The sequence below is a fragment of the Neoarius graeffei genome, chromosome 20 (genome assembly GCF_027579695.1).
Source record: "Neoarius graeffei isolate fNeoGra1 chromosome 20, fNeoGra1.pri, whole genome shotgun sequence".
Lineage (NCBI taxonomy): Eukaryota > Metazoa > Chordata > Actinopteri > Siluriformes > Ariidae > Neoarius > Neoarius graeffei.
In genome coordinates this window covers 63,268,417-63,288,036 of record NC_083588.1, presented here as the reverse complement: position 1 = coordinate 63,288,036, position 19,620 = coordinate 63,268,417, and the positions used below count along the sequence as shown (strand labels likewise).

Below are 19,620 nucleotides of genomic sequence, written 5' to 3'. Positions count from 1 at the left end.
GGTTTCGGAGCTCGAGTCCTGATGGTGTTTTGTTCTAAACTGGTTAGGAAATGAAAACATGACATCATCATCATGTATCTGTAAAAGGTCAACCTTCAAATTTTAGGCCACACCCCCTGACCTCAGTATGTGCTGAGGAAGAAATGTGACAAGTCTGCAGCATCCTTTTGCTGACATTTACAAACAAACAAACAAACAAACGTGCCACACTTAATCAGAGACGACATTAATAATTCTGGTGCGATGCTAAACCAGTGGCCATAACCTTCCTTTACTTTTTAGCTCCATTAGACTCGCAATTAGCAAACGCGTCTCAGTCGAACGGTTCTGTTCTGTTCCCTTCACATTCGAACCCATTCCTCTTTCCCTTCATGCCTCGGTGCGGCTTTTGACTATTTGACTTGTTTTTCATTCTAATTTACACTCTGAATGTAAATCTAATGCCACACACACACACACAGCTCTAACAGAGTGTGTTGCCTGCGGCTTCTCCTCCTCCTGCACATATTCATCTCCCCAGAGTGAGCGAGGTGCCAGCGTGGGCTGTGGAAACCCATCTAATGGAACCATTAAAGAACTATTAGTGCAGGGAAAGTCATTTTTCACCAAACACACACACACACACTCGATAGAGATGCTTCTCCGTATCGAACAGAAACTCGAATACTTGCACCATGTCAGCCTGCGTGAGACAAACAGCTTCTCCCAATGAAAATGTTTCATTAAGCACAAACCACAAACCACACACACACACACACACACACACACACACACAATGAAATTCCACTCCGTCCATTTTCTATCAGGAAAAAATGAAAAGTTTGATGAGTTTAGCAGCTGAATGAAGGCCAACAAAACACCTTCTGTGGTGGCTTTGGAGCAGATGGGGCAAAGCAGGGTCAAAGGTAAGAGGTCAAAGGTCACACAGGCTGGCAGGGGAGCGATGGAAGGGCAAATTACTGAGACAGAGATCAAAGCGTGCGCGCGCGCACACATTTTGCAAATGTGAATGAATCGTTTAACTGAACAGAATCAAACGACTCGAGTCACTGAATCGACTCGCTCCCTCACACACACAAGGGGTGTTCACACGGCACAGATTTGCATCGATGCTGCACCGATGTATTTTGTTGCGATATATCTCACACCGGTGTAAATTTTGTGGAGCGTTCACACGTCACAAACCTGCTTACTAGAGAGAAGCGTGTTAGCACCGGTGCAGCCCCACGGCAGTTTTTGCGACTGTGCTATACGATAGTAATAATGTGCATGCGTGAAAATGTACTTCCTTTTCCCGGTTGTCATGGCATCACCAAGCGCCGGGAAAACAACGTGGATGAAGACACCAGTGTTGCCAGATACTGCTGACGTTTTCCAGCCCAAAATGTGTTCAAATCCGCCAAAACGCACTTAAAACCGCCCAATCTGGCAACACTGGAAGACACGCAGTTCTGTTGTTGTTGATATTCGCCATTTTGGAAGCACAAAATACCAGGATGCAAATTATGCAATGCCCGTATGTAATCAACTCTCCTCACGCGTAGCGAGTCTACCCCTGTAGCGTTCAGACGGCCCATTTTATATCGGTGCTGCCCCGCAAACTAGCATTTACTCCGGAGTAAATTTCTTAAACCGCCTCCCGAGCAGGGTTAGATTTCCACCGGTTTAAGCAGCTTTCAGGGGCGACACCGCTATAACTTTGTACCGTGCGAACACTCTACCGGGGCAGCCCCGGTGCTACACCGGAGTAAAAGTTGCCGTGTGAACACACCTACAGTTTGCAAATGTGAATTATTCATTTAACTGAGCAGACTCAAACGACTCGAGTCACTGAACAGACTCTCACTCACACTCTTTGGACATGCCCACTTCCAGGCACTTCTGCAGGCGACAGTACTGACAGCGGTTGCGTGTGACCTTGTTGATGATGCAGCTCTTCTCTCGGTGGCAAGTGTACACCATGTTCTTCTGGATGCTCCTGCGGAAAAAACCCTACACACACACACACACACACGTACGTTCAAGATTAAAAAATGTTTCAAATATGGATCAAAACATACAAATCCACTCTTTCATTCTTCCTTTCTTTCCTCCTCTTGCGCAGGGTTCACACTGACCACACACACAGTATCGACACAAGCGCAGATTTTCTGTTTGCTACGGCAACGGAAGGGTCGACACCGCCGGCGTTATGTTACTGAGTGTACGAGCAGAGCCTTGGTTCAAGTTGAACTTGACTCACCTTGACTCGGAGCGTAATGTAACGTACCGTAACGCTCCTCAGTCACTTTAGCGTATCCTAGGAACCTTTCAGGTGTTTTGACCAATCAAACAGCACGATTCTTATGGGGCGGGACTTCTGAGATGACAAGAGGAGTTTCTCCTGAAAGCGACCCAACCTGAACGAGCTTTTCTCTCACTCGTATTTTTAAAGTTCGCAACAGAGCAAAACTATTCCTGGCATCCATTTTCTTACGACTTTTTTCCGTTGGCGTACGAAACATTCGCGATCCGCATCACTCAGGAACAAAACAGAACATTTTCTACTAATGTTAAATAACTTTTGAGTCGTTTATGATGGAGACGAGATTTAAATGGTACGTGAGCCGCAAGATTCTCTGCTTCCCAGTAAAAGAACTCAAATGGCGCTTTTGCGTTAAGCACCAGAGCTTATTTACAGCACATCCCATCACATGGTCGGGGAACCGAAGTTTACTGGAGGGGGGAGTTTCCGCGCCCCGACTCCCACACTGGGAGGAGCAGCAGCTCCATGAATTCCACACCTCCGAGTGTTAAAACTGAGAAGGTCACTGAGCTGTAACTCGGCATATCAGACGCTCGCTGTGAAAATTGTTCATGCAGACGCTCATCTAAGATTCCAAACCTGTCATTACTTAACTCGAATATTTTCCATCATTAAAAAGCTTATAATCTCTGCTTTCCACAGAAATGTATCTGGTTAAGATCTGTTCAGTACTTTGGGAGGAACGGCAGGTTGAAGTCTGTACAACAGAATAAAAACTCTGCTCGCGGGACGTCGGGAAACTGCCGGTGCTTTTCTTTTTGAATCACAGGAAAGTGGTCAGGCGCTCTCTCTCTCTCTCCGATCGGTTTCCCACTGGATTACTCATCAATATATCAATCAGATCACTTTTATTTATAGGGACGTTCTCTTGCTCTCACTGTTTCTGATGAAGAATTCAACAAAATTTTCCCTCTGCTAGTTCTGATTCACAGGAGACTTTGAAGTGAGTTTTCAGAGCTTTACCTACTTATTTTTTTTTTTCAAATCAAACTGATTCCTGTAAATAAATCACTATTTTAGAATATAACTGGAGTTGTTTTGATGAAAAATATTGAGATCTTAGTGGTCTGAATGAGGTTTTAAAAAACCAGGAGTCAGAAACGCGAGTGTCAGTTTCAGGTGAGTTAATGTGAATTGGTTATTGGATGTGGATCAGACAGTTTTTTGAGGTTCGCCTTGAAAGCTGCGAATATTAATTGAAACAAATCATTTATATTCTTTAATATAAACACTAGTCGGCCTTACTGAGAAACACAAAGGCCTACAGAGCACAAAGACGGGATTAGAAATAATCTTTTATTACTTTGAGTGTACCAATTTAACATTATCTAATTAGTATAATTAATACTAATTAAATACTAATTTTTCCAACTTTGTATTCAGTATCCAGCCACCTGCGTGCCGCCAATTTCCATGTAAATATCTTGAAATATAGAAAAGTTAAGAAAACATTTGATCTCAAGGCCCATTTTGGACCATGTGATCCTCACACAGAATATTACGGCAGTTTTCTAAAAATTTCTCTTTTTTTTGATCAATCAAATCTTTGATTTGTAATACCTCAAGAACAAACATACATTTTAATTCTGTAAAAAGTCTGTTGTTCTGTGTTTAATTCTGAATTCAACGAGAGCAGTTTCAAGCACTTGGGACTGAATTTTCACCCGATCTGCCGAATGATGAATTTTAATGAAATGTGTAAATGAACTCCCCGTGATGATTCACAGTGTAGCGCCGTACTGGGATGGGATTAGTGCCCCTGTGACAGCTGGAATTAGTTCCCCCACACACACACATCCAGGTGACAATTAAATGACCGCAGGAGTGACGAGTCGTCAGGCTGTTTGGTGTAAGAAGTGAATGAGTTTGTTTTTGATAAATGACGGAGAGAGAGAGAGAGAGAGAGAGGGGTGAGCAAGTGCGCGCGATGGGAGGAAAAATAGGGGGTTTTATCCTCTGTGCCTCGTTCCTTCTTTTCTGTTCCGACTTCACAGAAAACTGACGCGTTGATAAACCTGTGACAAAACTCACACGTGGTCATCACCAAAAAGACCCGAAAAATCATCCTGAAGTGTGAACGCTGCTCTGGCAGCCCATCAGCTGAGAGATTGCGAGTTCACTCACTCACACACACACACACTCCTGACATCACCATCACACATTTACTCACAGAACTCAGACGCAATCAGGCACTTGACTGCAATTAGTCACGCTGTGCGTGTGTGTGTGTGTGTGCGTGCGTGCGTACATACATACAAGAGAGAGAGAGAGCAGTGATGAGAAAATGGAAAAGTAGAGGAAAAAATGGATGAAAAACAAGAGGAACTGAAGAGAACAAAAGGACAGAAATAGGAGGTAAAACGAGAAGAAACAACATGAGAAACAGGAAAGATAGAAGAAAAAAGGCGAGAGCAAAAAAAGAAACTTATTTAAATGTTTTAAAAGAACGTGAAGAATCCAAAGATGAGAAATGAAGGAACCAGAAGAGAGGAGAGGAAGTAAAAAAGGAAGAAGAGAACAAGTGGAGGATGACGAAGGAAAAAAGTACAAGATGGACTGAGGAGAGAAAAAGCAAAGGGATGAAGAGGAAAAATGGAGAAAAGGATGATAAAGAGGAGGATTAAGGAAAGAAGGGACCAGAGGAGGAGTGTAAAAGACAGAGGGATGGAAGAGATGAGAAAATTAGAAACAAGAGAAGAAAGTAGAATGAGAAAAGAAAGATAAAGGGAAAGACGCACAGAGGCGAGGAGAGGAGGAGAGGAGGGGAGGATGATGCCGGATGAAGAGCGAGTTACTCGGTGGTTGTGTTTTAATTTCATCTTCAAGCAGTTTAAGCTCTTTAGTGTCTGTTTAATCCCAGAGTGAGCATTAAACCCCAACCATACCGGGGGAGAGAGAGAGAGAGAGAGCGAGAGAGAGAGAGAGAGAGAGAGAGAGAGATCTGTGACTGGACAGAATGTGGGGATTAAACACAGCTGAGTGTGTGTAGGTATTATAGCTGCGCGCGCGCGTGTGTGTGTGTGTGTGTGTGGTTATTACACGGCAGCAGGGAGGGGATCTGAACACGAGCTGGTTTCAGTAACACAGAATCTCTGACTGCTGACTCCATCACAGAACAACCGAGAGAGGATGGAGGGAAGAGGGGAAGAGAGGATAAAGGGAAGAGGGGAAGAGAGGATGGAGGGAAGAGGGGAAGAGAGGATGAAGGGACGAGGGGAAGAGAGGATGAGAGGATGAAGGGAAGAGGGGAAGAGAGGATGAAGGGATGAGGGGAAGAGAGGATGAAGGGATGAGGGGAAGAGAGGATAAAGGGATGAGGGGAAGAGAGGATAAAGGGAAGAGGGGAAGAGAGAATGAAGGGACGAGGGGAAGAGAGGATGAGAGGATGAAGGGAAGAGGGGAAGAGAGGATGAAGGGATGAGGGGAAGAGAGGATGAAGGGATGAGGGGAAGAGAGGATGAAGGGATGAGGGGAAGAGAGGATGAAGGGATGAGGGGAAGAGAGGATGAAGGGAAGAGGGGAAGAGAGGATAAAGGGAAGAGGGGATAAAAGGAAGAGGAGAAGAGAGGATGAGGGGAAGAGAGGATAAAGGGAAGAGGGGATAAAAGGAAGAGGGGAAGAGAGGATGAAGGGATGAGGGGAAGAGAGGATGAAGGGATGAGGGGAAGAGAGGATAAAGGGATGAGAGGATGGAGGGATGAGGGGAAGAGAGGATGGAGGGATGAGGGGCTGGAGGGATGAGGGGAAGAGAGGATGGAGGGATGAGGGGCTGGAGGGATGTGAGACTCCTTCAGGACGGAGATCAGAAATGTTGCTCTGATTCTCACACCTCTCGCTGTTCTCTCTCTCTCTCTCTCCACACCTCTGCTCTTTAAATATTAAAGTCGCGATGCAGCAGCAGCTCGCTGCTCGTCTCCGAGCCTCTCTGACCGTCTCCGAGCCTCTCTGACCGTCTCCGAGCCTCTCTGACCGTCTCCGAGCCTCTCTGACCGTCTCCGAGCCTCTCTGACCGTCTCCGAGCCTCTCTGACCGTCTCCGAGCCTCTCTGACCGTCTCCGAGACTCTCTGACCGTCTCCGAGACTCTCTGACCGTCTCCGAGACTCTCTGACCGTCTCCGAGACTCTCTGACCGTCTCCGAGTCCTCACAACACTTTCTGAAGGTTTGGTTCCTAAAACGTTTCATTTGTTTTCTGATAACATTTTATTTTTTATTATTATTAAAGCAGCGAGCCCCGACAGTGTGTTAGTGAGTTTATCACGAGGAAGCTAAAAACCCTGCGCATTAAAATTCTTTCACCGTACAACATAGCCCACTTAACAGTAATCTCCGGTTGCTAAGCAACGCAACATTCATACATCAGACCAAACGACACCTTAATGATCAGAAACACTCGGATAAGCAACCTGAAGGAAGGAAGTTCAGGAAAGTTCCATAAAACTGAACCGGACAGAAACAGAATGAACAGAAATCCTGCTGCGGCGTGAGGGGAATAGAACACTGCGGGACGACGTCCGTCACGACTTTACTCTGGAGGAAAGCAGCATGGTGAGGGTTCTCAGCCGTCCAAATCACTTTAGAAAAACTTTTTCTCCCTGTTGTAACACTGACACTTCCACCGAGTCCACGCTTTACCGTGGGCTAAAAATAAGCATGAAGCGGCGCGAGTGAGTGAGTGAGTGAGTGAGAGAGAGAGACAGCGAGAGAGAGAGACAGAGAGAGAGTCGGTACCTTGCAGCCCTCGCAGGCGCTGACTCCATAGTGATATCCTGAGGATTTGTCCTGACAGACGAAGCAGGGTTTATACACACGGGGAGGAGGCGGAGGAGACGGGGGACTGGGGACGATGTCCTCCGAACTGGAGCTCTGAGTGTCCACTGCTACAGAGAGAGAGAGAGAGAGAGAGAGAGAGAGAGACATGCATGGATAAATAAATCTGATCTGAGGCCTGGACCTCCATCATCTCCTCAGTCAAATCCACTTCCTACTGCGGCGTTCTGTACACAAGACCTAACCGAGCCCTGTGATTGGTCACCTTCACTTTGACTGACAGAAGCTGCTTTCAGATCAAACAGTTCTCAGAACTCAGAAGAGGAACCGCCCCCTGGAGAACGTCCCCAGCAACTACCCTTCTTACATTCGGACCATCAGTAGAAGCACTGATGTGACGTAATCCAGCAACGGTTGCTATAGCGACGTAACTACTGTTTGTTTTCATACGATTGTGCATCTTGTCCACCAACGTACTTGTTTGCTCACAACATTAGGATCCAAACTCGTCCCGTTTGGGGTGCTGTGCTTCGGTGGCACGTTTCTATAGAAACGGATCGCTCCACTGCACCGTACGGTGGGGGCGGGGTTTCCAGGAAGTGTTACATGCCGAGAGTAAATTCTTTATCATAAAGAGCGAATTCAGGGTGGAAAGGAGTTTGTGACTGCTGAAAATCTGTTTACTGAACGTTAGTGTGGATTATTATTTCATAGGCCAAGGTTTTTTTTTTTATATATGATAGCTAGCTAGCAAAATAAAAAGAATGCGCTTGCCCGTGTTTGTTTAATTAAAATTATATACAATATTTCACTCATACGCGTCAAAACTACGTTGTATTTCATCCGGCGATGAAACACGGAGCAATGTTTTGCGCAGTATTGCCGGGCAATCGCGCTTCGACACTCTCTCACGGAGATCAGGTAACATTTCTATCTGAACAAATTTTTTCTTCATTTTGGGGAACTTAACGACGATCATCCAATCAGAGTGCTCGCAGTGAATCACATGACCACCTGAGTGAAAGCTTCTGAAATTTTCAACAAAGATGGCGGCATCTCAACGGCAGTGGAGCAAGCAAGCAATAAAGAAAGAATGAAATAAAGACGACTACTTGTATTTTTTATGGCGGTAAGTTGTTGTGCGTAAACCCAAAGTGGTGAATTTACCTCATCGGATGCTTAGAAAACCAAACACGCATCTATTTTTACACTCAGGTTGGAATTAAGACTTTTTTTTTTTCCAGCCAAGTGTAAACTGCCGTTAGCTCTGTATCCATCGCTCCATAGAGACCGAATAGGATTTAGCTAACTAGCGGTGGGTTTTGCTAGCATAGTTAGCTGAAAGTTATCGCTAGCTCTGTCGGGATAACGTTAGCACCGTCGCGTCAGGTTAAAGCGACGGGCAGCTCATGATTTTTTTGAGAGTTCTAATAGAGATTGTTGAACTTCTCATCTGATCAAATTCACATCCAGAGCACGACTACTTGCGGAACCCGAGGGTGAAAAAGAGTACAAACTTCGGGATCTAAAAAAGAAAGAAAGCCTTTCAGGAGCTCTGCCACGCCCTTTTCTTTTTCAGCAGCATCGCCTGCTCCATATTCTTTTGTCTTTTTTTGCGGAGATGAGAATTAAACGATGATGTTTTGGTGATGTGTGTCAGTTAGCGGTTAAAACGTGTGATTGAGGCTAGTAGCATTTTTAAAAGGTGTTTATTATGAACAGAATAATGCGGTTATTTTTGACTTCATGTTGAAATAAAGGCGAATTATCTTTTGGCCAGAGGATCTATTCAGTTTTGTCCCAGAAGTGATTCTTACTTGAGCGAAATAAAGGCTGACGCTGAGACAAAAGTGACGAATGTTTCAGTGTCCATCCTTGTGGTGTGTGTCTCCTTGGCAACAGATTTGCTCTTATCTGATTGGTTGTTGTCCTAATTAGTTGTCCTGTGTATCACCTGGTTGCCCAAAAAGTTGCGCCGCGTATCATCACCTTGAGAATTGTTGGAGGAAGTTCCCCCTTGCTTGTGTCCCCTAACTGCAGGAACTGAATGATGATGGCTCTTAGAACGCTGTTTTGAGGGACTTTTTGTTTTTTAAGCTCCTACTTCAGGGTAGGTTCTCTCCCAGACCAAGAACCACCATGAGGGACGAAACGGTGCTGTGATTGGTCCAGATGCAAGAGTATGTTACGGGGCGGCACGGTGGTGTAGTGGTTAGCGCTGTCGCCTCACAGCAAGAAGGTCCGGGTTCGAGCCCCGGGGCCGGCGAGGGCCTTTCTGTGTGGAGTTTGCATGTTCTCCCCGTGTCCACGTGGGTTTCCTCCGGGTGCTCCGGTTTCCCCCACAGTCCAAAGACATGCAGGTTAGGTTAACATAGGACGGCCTTGGGCTGAAGTGCCCATGAGTGGCGGCGTGTGCGTATGCAGCGGCTTTGCTCTCCTGCGATGAACTAAATTTCGTTGTACATTTGTGCAGCGACAATAAAGGCGTTCTATTCTATGTTGGTTGATTGAACACATGAACCAATTGTTATTGGAAATTCTTATTTAAAAAAATCAAAAAAATATATATCACGATACTGGTGAAATCATCTCTCTCTCTCTCTCTCTGGTAAATCCCTGATCCACAGATCCACCCCAAGGATTAAAACATTACTGCAGTCAGGACTGAAGCAGAAGCAGCCAACAACAGTGTGTATTTAAAGTAGCGCTGAGCATCTTACACTAAAGCCCTCACTAGCGTACCAGGTTATGCAACACAACACAACGTTACACAACAACACACTCTCACTCACTGCAGCTCAAAATCTCCGTTTCTATCAAATCCCCATCTGCTCTAAACACATTCTATACATACAAACCTTACCATATACCAACAACACACTATTCATTCTCTCTCTCTCCCTCACACACACACGCACACACACGCTGGGTGATGCGACACGATCATCGATACTGTGACAAAAACAGTCCAAGTGTCCTGAATAAGCATGTAGCAATACATCATCTGACAATAAATCAATGACTCGTGGTTATGATCAGGGTCAGGCCTCGACATTACCGGTAGCCCGACTGTCCGGGACAACCAAACATTTGATCTAGACAAGTCAAATCCTCTTCTGCCTGTCTGACGGGACGAGTCGAATATTTGTTAAAAAAATAAAATAAAAATCACAATTTTTATAGAGTAATTATTCAACAGTGACCTCAATAAAGTTCCAACAAAACCAGTTCAATCCCCTCAGTGCTCCGGCCGTGTTACTGTTTACGAAATTCCGGGGAAGCAGAGTACAGCAGGTGTGTGTGTGTGTGTGTGTAAAAATAACCACGTGGTAATATCTAATTATAGATTATTAGACTTCATAGAAATGGTGAACAAATCCCTCAATAAAATAAACATCTGTGGTGAATCTTCAGTCCGTTGTATTTTTCTTTAGTACGGTTCACAACACGCGGTAAAATATTTCAGGGGAAGTTTACGACAGCACCCAACTCGCTCACAGTTTTTCATTCCCAGCGTGATTCTGTCCCCCTCATCACGTCCAACTCGTTTTCTTTAAAGTAGTTTATACTTCAGGTTTTACTGGATTAATCAGGATTCAACTTTATTTCCTCCAAAAGCTCTGAATGTGGGAGAGTCGAATTCTTAAAACTGCAGATCAGGTAATGGGTTAGAACCCACACACACACACACACACACACACACACACACCATAATGGGGCATTGGATCATTTCTGTTTGCTGCAGTGAAAGTTTGAGTTTTATTGAAAAATTATAAATCATTAAAAGCAGAATGATGATCATAACTCTACCTGCTTTTAGATAAACTTTGTTACTCACTTTCCTTTCATTGAACGAGTAAATACACAGCAATAAAAAGGTTCTAATCAGGACGAGTGAGAAATCTTCCAGCTCGTCCAAGCGGACGAGTCGATTAAAGGAACAGTCCACCGTACATCCATAATGAAATATGTTCTTCTCTGAATTGAGACGAGCTGCTCCGTACCTGTCCGAGCTTTGCGCGACCTCCCAGTCAGTCAGACGCGCTGTCACTCCTGTTAGCAATGTAGCTAGGCTCAGTATGGCCAATGGTATTTTTTGGGGCTGTAGTTAGATGCGACCAAACTCTTCCGTGTTTTTCCTGTTTACATAGGTTTATATGACCAGTGACATGAAACAAGTTCAGTCACACAAATTGAAACGTGGCGATTTTCTATGCTATGGAAAGTGCGCACTATAATGACAGGCGTACTAACACCTTCTGCGCGCTTCGGCAATGCATTGATATCTGAGCTCCGTATCAATGCGCTGCCGAAGCGCGCAGAAGGTGTTAGTACGCCTGTCATTATAGTGCGCACTTTCCATAGCATAGAAAATCGCCACGTTTCAATTTGTGTGACTGAACTTGTTTCATGTCACTGGTCATATAAACCTATGTAAACAGGAAAAACACGGAAGAGTTTGGTCGCATCTAACTACAGCCCCAAAAAATACCATTGGCCATACTGAGCCTAGCTACATTGCTAACAGGAGTGACAGCGCGTCTGACTGACTGGGAGGTCGCGCAAAGCTCGGACAGGTACGGAGCAGCTCGTCTCAATTCAGATAAGAGCATATTTCATTATGGAAGTACGGTGGACTGTTCCTTTAAAGTTAATGTCGAGCTCTGCGGTTGCGTAATCTTAGTTTTTCCTGGCTGTAATTGTGTCGTTTAAACAGCAGAGGGTAACATATTAACATACAATAGCAGGAATACACGCGACTTCACTGCAGGCGGAAGTAACACCGCTCTAATGCTGCAAAAACAAAAAACAGATCTAAAATGTGAAAGAGCTGCTGTGTGATTATATACAAACAGATTTAACCAGAAATCAGAGCTCGCTCACTCACTCTTTCTCTCGCTCTCTCTACAGCCTACTGAAAGATAAAGAACAGAGAAGCAAATGAACTGAATTATTTGTTAAATTTCACTCCATCCTTTACAAATGTTTGTAAATTGTTGAAAATTTTGATTTAACAGAATGAATCTTTAATAAAAGATCAAGAATAGCAAAATAAATGTTGCATTTCCTGGTAATAAAATTTTCATTTAATTAAAAAAAAAAAAAAAAAAAAAAGACATCGTGAACTGGATGAATCGTTACATGCCGAGTCCTGAAGACTTTCATTTCTCCATTTAGATGAATTAAAGATCGACACTTTGCACTTTATCCATTTATTGTTGTGAAACTTCCATGAAACAGGCTAGCGTCCTGTTCTCACTTGTGTTATAGCAGCTGCAAACAAACTGCCGTTCCATCAACAGCCACCGGCTTCTCTTTAAAGCGAGACGGCCTTTCAGATTTTTCAAGTGTAGGTCATAAAAACAGTTTCCCCGATACCAGTTATTTTTGTTTAGTGACTGAAAGCTACTGAATTCGAATCACAGACTTTCAATTTTATTATTTTTTTAATAGAACAATTTATGAATTTTTGGTCTCTTACCACAAAGAAATCATTGAAGCAATAGCGATACGAGATAATCGAGCGTACGAGATTCACCATAAACCTCCTAGTTGGACTCATCACTGCACTTTCACATTCAAATGCCACGACTTTTCAGAACGACATTAAACGCTCATGCTGTTCCATTTTACTTTCAGATTCAAACCAGCTGTCCGTCACCGACACGTCCTGCTTTTCTTCCAGCACACGTCCAGTGTTGCAACGGCGTCACTAAACCTCGAGTCCGAGTCCAGTCTCGAGTCCCCAGTGTTCAAGTCCAAGACTCCAACCGCATCATGTGACTGTCAGTTTCAGCACCGTTAACATGAGTTTGTTCCTGAACAGGTGAATGTGCTTCTCTTTATCAGGGAGCGTGCAGTATTCTGTCAGAGATGGTTGGGAGACGGATGGAAGTGCAGAAGGTGTGTTTATTAATACAAGTGAAGACGGTAAACAATCCAGAACGGCAGGCAAAATCGTAAAACAGGCAAGAGGTCGAGCGAGACACAAAACAGGCTCTCATAGACTCGGCAGAATCAAAGACGAGAAACAGGAAATCAGGGATCAGGAAACCAAACAAGGAAATAAGGCTCAGTAATGTGTCACCAACGCACCTCAATACTTCGCAAAATGTGTTTTCACAGTTTTTATATCGGTGTGCTGACTGCACCTTAATCCTGTGCAGGTCCGAGTCATTTACAGCACGCGAGTGAGAGTCTGCTTAGCGTGTGCGCGCTGTCCGGAGCGCGCCCGAGAGTCTGACGCACGTGTCAAGGCGTGCAGGTGTGACACTCACACAAAATTAGTATAAAAATTGATGTAGACAAATATCTTAGGCCAAATTATTATGGCCTGTTATAAAAAAAAAAAAAAAAAGTCCTCGTCTTCAATTTACGAGTCCAGCTGCAGTTAATGTACGAGTCTGAGTCCTCAGTGCTCAAGTCCAAGTTGAGTCATGAGTCCTTAAAATTAGGGCACGAGTTGGACTCGAGTACTACAAGCCTGCACAGAACACACACACACACACACACACATCTCTCAGTACCTGCTTATAAAAACACAGATGGGCCGAGATCTCACACACACACACACACACACACACGCAGACATCAAACTCTGGGATGAGAACCCCACATCATCCATTACACCTTTTCAAAATGCGCACACACACACACACTCCTCCTGTTTCTCACACACACGTCATCACTGATCTGTTTCTCAGATTGGTCAGGCTCGTTATTTTTATATTTCAGTGTCTGTTTTTCTGTTGATGTCCTTAATTGTGTTCGTTCTGTCAGCGTGATTTTGTCAGAATTGTATCGTGATGCGTTTTGGTCCTTTATGTGCTGCAGAACAGGAACCTGCTGGAAACCAGTTCTATTCGAGTCCGGCCCGTTTAACTGGAACCTTTAGTCTTTTCCTGTAGAATGAACAAGCGAAATGAAAAACGGCCGCTGTACAAGCCGTTACTATGGAAACGGTAACGCATCAGAATGAATGCGTTCACATTCATATTAATATAAAACCTCTGATTTGTTGCTGCGTTACTGTTACAGAAAACTAATCAACACCTTCTGACCAATCAGAGTCCAGAATTCACACGGCTGATACGAACAGAACTCGGAACCGAGCTGAACTGAGACTATAAATAGCTGAGCAACAAACGCTACCTTTCAACACACACACACACGCGCGCGCGCGCATGCACACACACGCACTTCACGGTGAAACCGGATCTTTCAGACCGAAGGGACCAGAAAATAAACTCCACTTTCTCTCAGGCTGCGTCTCTTTCAGTCAGCGTGACACTCGGCCGCACCACAGGAAAAAACGTCACGGAGACCCGAGCTGCTGTGTGACGGGAGGCGGGGCAGAGACACAGCTGTGTTCACACACCTGACTGCTCAGGTGGGAAGAGAAGAGCGAGAGAGAGAGAGAGAGAGAGAGAGAGCGCGAGAGAGAGAGAGATCACAGACATGTGAGCGAGATGGAGAGACTGTGTGAGAGAAAAATAGGGCAGCGCATGAAAGGAAAACGCCCGCATACCTGGCACCGTTCTCCAGGGAGAGAGCAGATCCTGGTACAGCGAACACACACACACACACACACACCAAAAAGGAGCACATTTGTTATTCAAAGCTAACTTAGCGAGGAGACGCAGAACGTCTGCAAACTTCATTACAGAGAGAGAGAGAGAGAGAGAGAGAGAGAAATAAGGATTGGAAGAAAAAATGAACAGAAAAAACATGCAAATTAAAGAGGTATCAGAAGAAAGGAAGAGGAAGAAAAAGTGAAAGATGGATTCAGAAGGAAACAGATGGAGAGAAAGGTGAAGGAAAGGGTGTTAGATGGAGAACAAGAGCAGGCGGGGGGAATACCATGAATTGAAAAAAGAATGCTGGAGGAAGGTAGAAAGAAAGAAGAGAAAGGGAAGAAGGAAAGATGAAGGAAGTCAGGAACAGGGAGGAGAAGAAAGAGAAGGGGGAGAGACAGAATGAGGAAAAAAGAGGACGAGAGAAAGAAAAAGGAGGAGAGGGAGGAAGAGAGGGGCTGTATACAAAAGGGAAGAAGAGAAGGAGAGAGTGATGAGTGTGTGCGTGAGAGAGAGAGAGAGAGAGAGAGATGTAGGTCATTTCACACCAGCTGCTTATTTGACTTGGTGCCTGGATCACATCCAGCGCTTGGTGACTCAAGCCCCGCCCCTTGCTTCTGATTGGTCAGTCTGAGAGGACAAAAACACGGGCAGAAAAGTGACTGAAAAGTGAAAAATGACCGGAATCGATGCTGTGTGTGTGTGTGTACACACACACACAGTGGGCGGAGACGAACAGAGCTCAGGACACTTTATCTCGCGATACGCAGCGAGCTAAAGATAAACTTGAAACGCGCTCCTCCACACGGTTCATCTTTACCTCAGTTTTACCACAAAACCTCCACAGCCTCTCAATCCGATCTCAGCTTTCCACACATCACAGAATGACCTCACCGATATCAGGACCCTGATACATCATCCCATACCCGACCCGGACACCTTCAGTACATCATTTTAGAGCTTTTTGGTTTTTGTGTGTTTGCATCCAGAGCCCACGCCGCTCCACTCAGCACGGTTTCAAACCCGTGCGAAAATGCTCAGCCATCAATACGACATCAGGAACATTGTTTACCTCAAAGCTGTCGGATTCTGACCGGGTTGACTCAGGTTTAAAAAAAACAAAAACAAAAACAAACAAACAAAAAAAAAAACATGCAATCCATGATCTGTGAGGAAACGCTCCTCATCGTTTATGGAAGGAGTCTCCAGTTTCAGTGCAGGACAGGAGTTCGGGGGATTCTGGGTGTTTATAGCTCAGAAGTGAGGACAGGAACCGACCCGTTTCACCGACACTACAGCACTCAATGAATATAAATGGATTTAAAAAAAAAAAAAAAGACAGCACAGCACTGACACTACGGCATTATTCTGTTCCTAAGTTGCCCCGTTTCCACCAAAGCAGTTCCAGGGCTGGTTCGGGGCCAGTGCTTAGTTTGGAACCGGGTTTTCTGTTTCCACTGACAACGAACTGGCTCTGGGGCCAGAAAAACCGGTTCCAGGCTAGCACCAACTCTCTGCTGGGCCAGAGGAAAGAACCGCTTACGTCAGCGGGGGGGGGGGGGGGGGGGGGGCGCGGAGTTGTTAAGCCCAATAACAATAGCAAGACTGTGAAAGATCGCCATTTTTAAGCGATGAGAAGCAGCAGCTGTACAAACGCGAAGTCAGCCATTATTATTGTTGTTGCTGCTTCTTCTCCGTGTTGTTGTTGTTGCTTCGATGTTCGCGCCAAGGTTTATGCAAACGCAGCGACGTAACTGACGTATACAATGACGTAATGACGTGGCTCCCCTTAGCACTGCAAGCGATGGAAAAGCAAACTGGTTCTCAGCTGGCTCGCAAGTTGAACGAGTTGTGAACCAGCACCAGCACCGGCCCCGAACCAGCCCTGGAACTGATTTGGTGGAAAGGGGTAGGAGAGGAGCTGAAGTAAAACCTGGAGGAGTCACACACCCAGGACAAAGATCCCTCCACATGCTGAAAGTATTTAATCCAATCCCATAAACCAGGTTTCTTCTTCTTCATGATGAAAGGTTTTTATTGCGCTCTTCGACGCGGTTTATTGTCAGTGTGTATCGTCTGTCTGCAGGTTGAAAGATATCTGGCTCAAATCGAACATCCAATCCGACAGCATCTATAAAAACCTTCGGAGCGACTGCTTCATGCCCCGGGCTTCTTAAATTAAACCCTCAGACAGGAGCCCAGGGGACGAGACGAGCTGCGCTGCACGGCCGATCCGACGCAAAACCGGTGTTTTCAGCTCGGCGTACAGAAATAGCGGCCTGTCGTTTTCGTTTCTGCGGCCGGACGTGGCGGGGGAAAAACCGACACGCCTCGCGAGCGGCCAAAACCACAAACCAGCAATTTTGTAATTAAGGTGCATTTTTATGGGCTGCAAAATAAGAGCCTTGCCGAAAAGGAAGTCTTAAACAAACAAACAAGCGTGCGGCGGCACGTGGGGACCAAATTAGCGTTTCCCAAAGTGCCCGTTAATGGGTTTGCGGGTGAAATCTGGAGACGCGCAGGGACAGAAACCCCCCCACACACACACACACACAGAGAGAAATGCTGATTAGATCGAGGTCGACTAGGAGTAAACTCCTCTCTCTCATGCACTCCTCTCGTACAAACCCAGTAATATCGGGTCTTCTTTATCAAAACTGCTTAGAAAAATCGTGTTAGTAAAAACTGTTCATTTTACGCAAGAAATTTAGTTGCCATTTTGTCGTTTTCAGCTCCCTGAGCTTTGCAAACCTAATTTGAAGCTCGTTTTTGGACGAAGAAACTCACACACAACTTTACATACAAAAAAAAGAAGACAGGAGATCAATGAAGCCCAGGGTTAGCATGTTAGCATGGATGCTTTGCTAGTACGTTGCTAATAATAAAAAGTATTAAAATTAATACAAAAATTTTAATTGCTAATATTAAAAGAAAATCAATCATGGCCAACATGGAGAACTATCGATCCGTCGTAACGTAGCGCAGCTAAACCTCAACAGTGAAACTAAAAAACAACAACAAGGAGCTGGGAGTAAACTAGCTAACCTTCTGGAATAATATAAACAATCACATGATGCGTACAGGTCACTAGCCTCACTAGCTGCACTCTGATTGGTCGAGAGATTAAAAGCATAAAACGTTGTAAAACATGATGACATTTGAAGGAAAAGAAAAACACACATCCTTCCAGCTGAGTGGTGAGAGCTGTGCAGGAAGTGGAGGGCTGAGGAAAGCCCCGTGTCCCTCGCTGAACACACACCCACACGAGGGAATAGGCGCGAGGAGAAAGTGTCCAAAAGCGAGTGAGATCTGGGGCAGGCACGACGATAATCACGAAAATCAGCGCATCCTGTTTCCCACGAGAGAGAAATACAAGCCGGAAACAGAAAGTTCCTCCTTCTGCATTTCTACACTTTCCTACTTTCACTCGTTGTGTTGCTTCACTTGTTACTTCCCCCTCAGACGACACGGACGTCCCGAGTCCCAGCACCACACCCGCTGGCGAACCGCTTTAAAGCAGCAATGCGAAGGTTCAGAATTCAAAACAACATGAAACAGAAAACTGACGGTGTGTTTTTGGGTTTTTTTTCTCCCCGTTCATGTCGTGACCGTTTCTGTTTGGACTCCGTGACCGTTATGGTGAGGCGGAGGGGAAATGAATCATGACATTATTGCTTAATCGTATTTTCTGCCTGCTGCTGAGCGAGTCACGATGTAGCCGAACATCGGAGGATGTTTAGAGGACCGGGGGGCGGGGCTGGTGGTGTCGTCACTGTATTTTGATCTAAGATTACCAAAAAACACAACTTTTATTTTTCCACATGACTCACGCAGATGAATTGGGTTTTTCTCCTCCAGCAGCTCGGGCTGAAGCGCTTTATTCCGCCGACGCCACAGCAGGTACTCTTCATTTATTCAGAAATAAATTCACCGACACTGGAGACGAAAAACTCCGTCATAACGATACGACCGAAAGAGAACGCGCGCGAACTAGATCACTCAAAGCACAAAGCTCAGCCGGACACTTTATACGTCTGGATACACGTCCAAAAGTATTGGAACTGCGTCAAAATACGGTCACGTTTAATTAACAAACCATGTCACAAATGGCTCCTTTAAAGAGTCTGACTTCGAAGTAGGGCTGCACAATTAATCGAATTTAATCGAAAATCGCGATTTTGGCTGCCACGATTAAATTAAATGAAAATCGCGATTTATTTCCATTTAAAATGCGAGCTCTGCTGCATGTCTGATCAAGCACTTTTTGACCAATACTCCGCCAAACCATTAGGGGGCGAACCGACGCATGTAAGGTTTCATTACTCCGCCTAAATAAGCAAGCAAGCCAAGTGCGCAGAGCTTCAGTGCGGCGGTATCTTCAAGGAGTGATGGCGTGAGAGTAGGTAACAGATCGAGGTGAGAGAGAAAAGCTAACTATGTCGGAACAACAGTCCATCTGTGTCTGAAGAAGCAGGCGGAGGTGAGGAGGAGTTCGTCCCTCGAAAGGGCGCAAGTTCTGTTATTTGGACGTATTTTGGATTCAGCCTCAGTATAATGCTACGTAATTGTTGCAATTGAGTTTTCAGTTCCTTCATCCTTTGGTAATTTCTTGGATAAATTTCATTTATTTGTCATTTGGAAATCAGAATTTCTCTTTTAAATTTCATTCTGCACTGAAAGCTGTTCATATTGTTTGTTTGAATATAGTGAAATAAAATTTAAGTGATTTCCCCAACATCAAGAATAATCGTGATTAATAATCGTGATTACGATTTTGATCAAGATAATCGTGATTATCATTTTTTCCATAATCGTGCAGCCCTACTTCGAAGTTGAATTCTGGGTATAATGTTCCATTTGTATCGCTGTTGGAGTTTCGAGATGTTTCTCTGCTGCGCGCGCGCACACTGTATCCTGCGTGTAAACGTTTTGCTAAGATACAAGAAAAGCATCCTGCATTTTACGATTCCGG

General features: G+C 44.9%; 2 protein-coding genes across 8 annotated transcripts in view; one reads left to right on the top strand and one right to left on the bottom strand.

Annotated features, from left to right (window-relative positions):
* LOC132868909 (large ribosomal subunit protein uL3) overlaps positions 1-19,620 on the top strand; it is a 477,874-nt gene that overhangs the window by 41,716 nt on the left and 416,538 nt on the right. The window lies entirely within an intron of this gene.
* The window catches only part of rarab (retinoic acid receptor, alpha b), a 169,154-nt gene that overhangs the window by 12,045 nt on the left and 137,489 nt on the right, over positions 1-19,620 (bottom strand). For 5 of the 7 annotated variants that reach the window (XM_060902188.1, XM_060902189.1, XM_060902191.1 and 2 more), the window contains 2 exons: positions 7,036-7,184; positions 1,851-1,992 (listed from right to left, as the gene is read on the bottom strand). In XM_060902188.1, the coding sequence (XP_060758171.1) occupies positions 1,851-1,992; positions 7,036-7,184 (291 nt within the window). The remainder of the gene's footprint in view (positions 1-1,850; positions 1,993-7,035; positions 7,185-19,620) is intronic. The other 2 variants (XM_060902192.1, XM_060902195.1) reach the window with 1 other exon arrangement.